At 44.2% G+C, this 7,232-nt stretch overlaps 1 protein-coding gene across 1 annotated transcript in view; it reads left to right on the top strand.

Annotated features, from left to right (window-relative positions):
* Positions 1-7,232, top strand: part of LOC311228218 (tubulinyl-Tyr carboxypeptidase 2-like) — a gene marked incomplete at both ends in the record, with an annotated part of 147,457 nt that overhangs the window by 86,399 nt on the left and 53,826 nt on the right. The window contains one exon of the mRNA XM_084314129.1: positions 4,415-4,497. Within this exon, the coding sequence (XP_084170255.1) occupies positions 4,415-4,497 (83 nt within the window). The remainder of the gene's footprint in view (positions 1-4,414; positions 4,498-7,232) is intronic.

A 7,232-nucleotide genomic window follows, 5' to 3' on the forward strand; every position in this document is an offset into this window, starting at 1 on the left:
GTACTGAATTGTTATTTCTTATTTTATTTCATATTATATTATTATATAAAAAAAAAAATGTAAACCGATATATATATATATATATATATATATATATATATATATATATTTTTTTTACCGATACCCGATCCAGCTATTTTAGTATCGGGGCCGATATCCAATATCAATATCGGATCGGTGCATCCCTAATTATAACTACTGCAAATTGTAGTTAAACTAGTAATTGAACTACATGTAGTTAACTGCTCCCCGTCACTCAGGACCAGGCCATCTGGGTCAGTTGGACGTCTTGACTTAAGGGCATCCGTGAAGCGGAACGCCAACAACACTGAAAGGTGCCGCGGACAAAAGACTGCTATCTGTGTTTAAGTAAGGGATAATGTATAGCTACGAGGTCATTGTCGCAAAATAATTGACCGACACGGTGTTCTAAACGCAGTGAAGGTCAGTTATTTTGCGACAATGACCGAGTATAGGCTATACATTATCCCGCTTATTACATGGCTAACTTACTAACAATATACGTAATTCATTTTACACCGTCGACGAGACGAGATCAAATGCAGACGCAGTTGTTCTGTGGCTCCTCTGTCATCGCCGGCAGCCGGCAGGTGTGTGGACGTGATTGCACTGATGTAGTGCAGCTGTGCATAATGGTAATGCTTAGCTTTCGTGACTGCGATCAAAATGCTTGATTGTGATTGGTCAATAGCGCTCTGTTGCCCCTAACAGCGGTCATTGTTGCGCGTTGCCCATGACAGCGGTGAATTATCGAGAAATAATTGACCGCTGTCAGGGGCAACTGAGCGCTATTGACCAATCACAATCAAGCATTTTGGCGAATGTTAAAGGGGAACTATCTTATAAATGGCCTTTTTGAGTGTTTAGCATTGTTTCCTAGCTATGTGAACTTATATTAATATGTTCTATGTCTCAAAATTCTCATATTGGCGCATTCTTCCAATTCTCCTCTCACAATATTCACCCTCACTGAACTGAGTCATTTGAAAATGTGATGATTTGTGATTTCAGAGAGACACCGCTGCATGTTAATGTTGAGATACAAGATGAGCTGCACACAGTTCTGCTGCCCAGGCTCAAAACGGCTCGAGATCTTGAGGTAGAAAAATGCTGTTTTTGAGGACTTGATTAGAAATACAAAACAATGAATAAAAAAAAATATATATATTACAGAGGTGTTCCATAGACTCACAGGAATTGTGTAAAAGTGCCCAAATAGTGAAAGAAATAGTAAAATAGTTCCCCTTTAAAACGCCATGTAATAACAGCTGATAACTGGAAGCTAGTAACTTATTTTATGACTCACTGTTGACAGGTGGCTTTAGAGGCTTTTAACGAGGTTAGAGTGAATTCCAGAGGGAGAGAGAGAGAGAGAGAGAGAGAGAGAGAGAGAGAGAGAGAGATACACACACACAGAGAGAGAGAGAATAAACAGACGTCTAATTACTGAAGCTGGACAGAGATCAGTCAGCCAGTCAGGGAGAGAGATAGTCTGTCTCTGGTTTGTGTATCATCTATCTGTCATATATATATATACTGTATACAGGAGAGAGAGAGAAAATGGAAAGAAAGAAAGAAAGGGAACAAGAGAATGAGAAGAGAGGGAGAGACACACAGATAGCAAAAAGGAAAGGAGGGAGAGAGAGAGAGAGAGAGAGAGAGAGAGAGAGAGAGAGAGAGAGAGAGAGAGAGAGAGTGGGGTTTAACAGTGTATGGTTGTATAGTGTCAGTTGGGAAGGGGTTAACAAGCATGAAATGGAGATTTGCATCTATCCTGGACGTTTAGCTCAACTGTCAAAGCAATACTGTGTGTGTGTGTGTGTGTGTGTGTGTGTGTGTGTGTGTGTGTGTGTGTGTGTGTGTGTGTGTGTGTGTGTGTGTGTGTGTGTGTGTGTGTGTGTGTGTGTGTGTGTGTGTGTGTGTGTGTGTGTGTGTGTGTGTGTGTGTGTGTGTGTGTGTGTGTGTGTGTGTGTGTGTGTGTGTGTGTGTGTGTGTGTGTGTGTGTGTGTGTGTGTGTGTGTGTGTGTGCGTGTGTCTGTGTCTGTGTGTAACAGTCTGGACCGTTAAAACTGACAACTCTCTTGGTTCCCTTGGCAACCACTAGCCTGCCAGGTGTTGTTGCTCCTCGGGCTATGTAGAGAGAGAGAGAGTTGAGAGTATAGTGGAGGGAAAAGAGAGAGAGAGAGAAGAAAGAATGAAAGAAAGAAAGAAAGAAAGAAAGAAAGAAAGAAAGAAAGAAAGAAAGAAAGAAAGAAAGAAAGAAAGAAAGAAAGAAAGAAAGAAAGAAAGAAAGAAAGGATGAAAGGAAGGGGTTACAGTTTTTCAAAGTTGTAGACTACATTTTCAACTTGTAGCGCCACCTAGGGTTGGGTACCGTTCACATTTGAACCGATACCGGTACCAGTACTAGTTCCTGGAATTCGTTATCGGTACCAAATGGTACTTTTTTCCGGTACTTAACTCTCTGTAATTAACAAAAAATATATATTTTGCGATATTAAATAATAACAGACTCAGGTTACAGCCTTGCAGAGAAACAATTTAAATATATATATTTTTTTGTAAAAATAAATAAAATAATAAAAACTTCTCAATTTCAACATTGTTATTTATTTGAAAATGTTGTTATTTACACACCACACAAAATAAATCACATGATCATGTATTATGTTTTTAAATGTTTAAATATCAACATTATCTGGTCATCCTCTGTAAATACTATCAAACTCCTCTGACCCCGTCCGGTCTTCTTTCCGAAGACCCAAGAGACGGGACAGTAATAATATATATTTGTCGAAAAGGCTCCGTCTTGTCTACTGTATTAGGTCGCTTTCACACAGGGGCTGTTTGGTCCGGACTTTCGGACCAGAATTCGATAGTCCGGTTTTTCGGGTTTGTGTGAATGCGCGTCGAACTCGGTCCGCCGGACCAAACAGGTGAACTCTGGTCCGCCTGAAAACGTCGGTCTCGGTTCGCTTCATCGGACCAAACGCGAACCAAATATAGGAAGTGATTATTATTACCACTGCTCGCAGCACTCAATGCAAAACAAGCACACTGCATCTATCTCTCTATCTATCTATCTCTCTATCTATCTATCTATCTATCTATCTATCTATCTATCTATCTATCTATCTATCTATCTATCTATCTATCTATCTATCTATCTATCTATCTATATAACTGTGCATCTTGGGAAGAAGGAAGAAAAAACGCGGCTTATTATTATTACCGAGGCGCACGGCATTGGATCAATGGATCAATGCCACGTCAATACTCGCCTCCGCTGAGCCTCGCAGTCCACACACAGACACACACACACACACACGCGCTCGCACACACGGGCTCGCAGCCACACACACATTTCCACTGTCCAATAGAGTAGCGCCCTTTTCGACCGCGTGACATTGTTCAGATAGTTCGGTGCGGCTGACAGATTGCTATGTGAACGCAGGCGAACCAAATGAAGAATGCCACAATGTCGCAACATCACCACCAGAACCGCACCGAGTCCACCAAAACTATATGTGAAAGCGACCTTACACTCCTATACTACAAGGTACGGAAATGTGATACCGATCGATCTAGTGTGAATCGGCACTCGGTACTAGTGCGGATGTACTTCCCTTAAAAGTTCCCCCGACCAGACCATAGCACCGGCGTCTGGAAAACGGTTGGATTTGTTGTGGTGCATTTTTTTCACACCGACATCGATGACATCTCTGAGACAAATGTCACGTCTGTGTCTTGTACAGTACGTCTCACAGAGAGACTGATCCCACTGAGTCAGCCTGTTGGCTGCATCACATGACCCTGAGCGTCAGAAGGAGTGTGTTCACTTAATGACCCATTCATTGTGTGTGTGTGTGTGCGTGTGTGTGCGTGTGCGTGTGCGTGTGTGTGTGTGTGCAGCTGCAGGAGGGGAACTTGTTTCTCTGTGTTTCACCATCCGCTGCTCCATGAATAATATATACACACACACACACACACACACACACACACACACACACACACACACACACACACACACGTGCGCACGCACACACTCATTATTCAGTGTCATGGGAAAACACACGTTGCAAGTTACTCATCAGTCTAGCGCTCATAGTGGCTGTAGCTGTGTCTGAGTGCAAGTCAAGTCGTGCGTGTGTGTGTGTGTGTGCGTGTGCGTGTGTGTGTGTATGCGTGTGTGTGTGAGTGTGTATGTGTGTGTGTGTGTGTGTGTGTGTGTGTCTGTTGGAGGGGGTAGGGGGGTTAGTATAAAGTTAGTATTCTGTTATGCATAATAATTAGGAAGGATGATGATGATGAAATTATTCCAATCATTCCGATCCTCCATCCATCCGGCCAGTTCCGTAGAGCTCTCCCTCTCCACACCTGCGTCCTTCCTCAGTGCGGCCACGTATGTTGGCTGGTGTCGGTGGCAGTGACCTGCCCGTTTCATCCTCCTGGGTGCCACCTTGTCGCTCAGCCTTGGTAGGTAGCCCCCCCCCCGTACAGATGCTTGTTGTGGTTACATGCTCACTTTGGTCGATGTTCAGCACAGAACTGACGTCGGTGGTGGACTATGGCTGATGGTTTTGTTTGTGTCAACTGCACTGATCCAGCCGACAGCCTGCAGTAGAACTAACACACGTGTCCGGCAGCACGCTATACTGGCTACTGTAGGTGGTGTAGAGAGGAGGGTGTAGGTGTAGGTGGTGTAGAGAGGAGGGTGTAGGTGTAGGTGGTGTAGAGAGGAGGGTGTAGGTGTAGGTGGTGTAGAGAGGAGGGTGTTGGTGTAGGTGGTGTAGAGAGGAGGGTGTAGGTGTAGGTGGTGTAGAGAGGAGGGTGTAGGTGTAGGTGGTGTAGAGAGGAGGGTGTAGGTGTAGGTGGTGTAGAGAGGAGGGTGTAGGTGTAGGTGGTGTAGAGAGGAGGGTGTAGGTGTAGGTGGTGTAGAGAGGATGGTGTAGGTGTAGGTGGTGTAGAGAGGATGGTGTAGGTGGTGTAGAGAGGAGGGTGTAGGTGGTGTAGAGAGGAGGGTGTTGGTGTAGGTGGTGTAGAGAGGAGGGTGTAGGTGTAGGTGGTGTAGAGAGGAGGGTGTAGGTGTAGGTGGTGTAGAGAGGAGGGTGTTGGTGTAGGTGGTGTAGAGAGGGAGGGTGTAGGTGTAGGTGGTGTAGAGAGGAGGGTGTAGGTGTAGGTGGTGTAGAGAGGAGGGTGTAGGTGTAGGTGGTGTAGAGAGGAGGGTGTAGGTGTAGGTGGTGTAGAGAGGAGGGTGTAGGTGTAGGTGGTGTAGAGAGGAGGGTGTAGGTGTAGGTGGTGTAGAGAGGAGGGTGTAGGTGGTGTAGAGAGGATGGTGTAGGTGTAGGTGGTGTAGAGAGGAGGGTGTAGGTGTAGGTGATGTAGAGAGGAGGGTGTAGGTGGTGTAGAGAGGATGGTGTAGGTGTAGGTGGTGTAGAGAGGAGGGTGTAGGTGTAGGTGGTGTAGAGAGGAGGGTGTAGGTGGTGTAGAGAGGAGGGTGTAGGTGTAGGTGGTGTAGAGAGGATGGTGTAGGTGTAGGTGGTGTAGAGAGGAGGGTGTAGGTGTAGGTGGTGTAGAGAGGAGGGTGTAGGTGTAGGTGGTGTAGAGAGGATGGTGTCCTCTGTTCCATAGACTCACAGGAATTGTGTAAAAGTGCCCAAATAGTGAAAGAAATAGTAAAATAGTTCCCCTTTAAAACGCCATGTAATAACAGCTGATAACTGGAAGCTAGTAACTTATTTTATGACTCACTGTTGACAGGTGGCTTTTGAGGCTTTTAACGAGGTTAGAGTGAATTCCAGAGGGAGAGAGAGAGAGAGAGGAGAGAGAGAGAGAGAGAGAGAGAGAGAGAGATACACACACACAGAGAGAGAGAGAATAAACAGACGTCTAATTACTGAAGCTGGACAGAGATCAGTCAGCCAGTCAGGGAGAGAGATAGTCTGTCTCTGGTTTGTGTATCATCTATCTGTCATATATATATATACTGTATACAGGAGAGAGAGAGAAAATGGAAAGAAAGAAAGAAAGGGAACAAGAGAATGAGAAGAGAGGGAGAGACACACAGATAGCAAAAAGGAAAGGAGGGAGAGAGAGAGAGAGAGAGAGAGAGAGAGAGAGAGAGAGAGAGAGAGAGAGAGAGAGAGAGAGAGAGAGAGAGTGGGGTTTAACAGTGTATGGTTGTATAGTGTCAGTTGGGAAGGGGTTAACAAGCATGAAATGGAGATTTGCATCTATCCTGGACGTTTAGCTCAACTGTCAAAGCAATGTGTGTGTGTGTGTGTGTGTGTGTGTGTGTGTGTGTGTGTGTGTGTGTGTGTGTGTGTGTGTGTGTGTGTGTGTGTGTGTGTGTGTGTGTGTGTGTGTGTGTGTGTGTGTGTGTGTGTGTGTGTGTGTGTGTGTGTGTGTGTGTGTGTGTGTGTGTGTGTGTGTGTGTGTGTGTGTGTGTGTGTGTGTGTGTGTGTGTGTGTGTGTGTGTGTGTGTGTGTGTGTGTGTGTGTGTGTGTGTGTGTGTGTGTGTGTGTGTGTGTGTGTGTGTGTGTGTGTGTGTGTGTGTGCGTGTGTCTGTGTCTGTGTGTAACAGTCTGGACCGTTAAAACTGACAACTCTCTTGGTTCCCTTGGCAACCACTAGCCTGCCAGGTGTTGTTGCTCCTCGGGCTATGTAGAGAGAGAGAGAGTTGAGAGTATAGTGGAGGGAAAAGAGAGAGAGAGAGAAGAAAGAATGAAAGAAAGAAAGAAAGAAAGAAAGAAAGAAAGAAAGAAAGAAAGAAAGAAAGAAAGAAAGAAAGAAAGAAAGAAAGAAAGAAAGAAAGAAGAAAGAAAGAAAGAAAGAAAGGATGAAAGGAAGGGGTTACAGTTTTTCAAAGTTGTAGACTACATTTTCAACTTGTAGCGCCACCTAGGGTTGGGTACCGTTCACATTTGAACCGATACCGGTACCAGTACTAGTTCCTGGAATTCGTTATCGGTACCAAATGGTACTTTTTTCCGGTACTTAACTCTCTGTAATTAACAAAAAATATATATTTTGCGATATTAAATAATAACAGACTCAGGTTACAGCCTTGCAGAGAAACAATTTAAATATATATATTTTTTTGTAAAAATAAATAAAATAATAAAAACTTCTCAATTTCAACATTGTTATTTATTTTGAAAATGTTGTTATTTACACACCCACACAAAATAAATCACATGATCATGTATTAT

This window comes from Notolepis coatsorum (assembly GCF_963971535.1).
Source record: "Notolepis coatsorum genome assembly, chromosome: 5".
Taxonomy (NCBI): Eukaryota; Metazoa; Chordata; class Actinopteri; order Aulopiformes; family Paralepididae; genus Notolepis; species Notolepis coatsorum.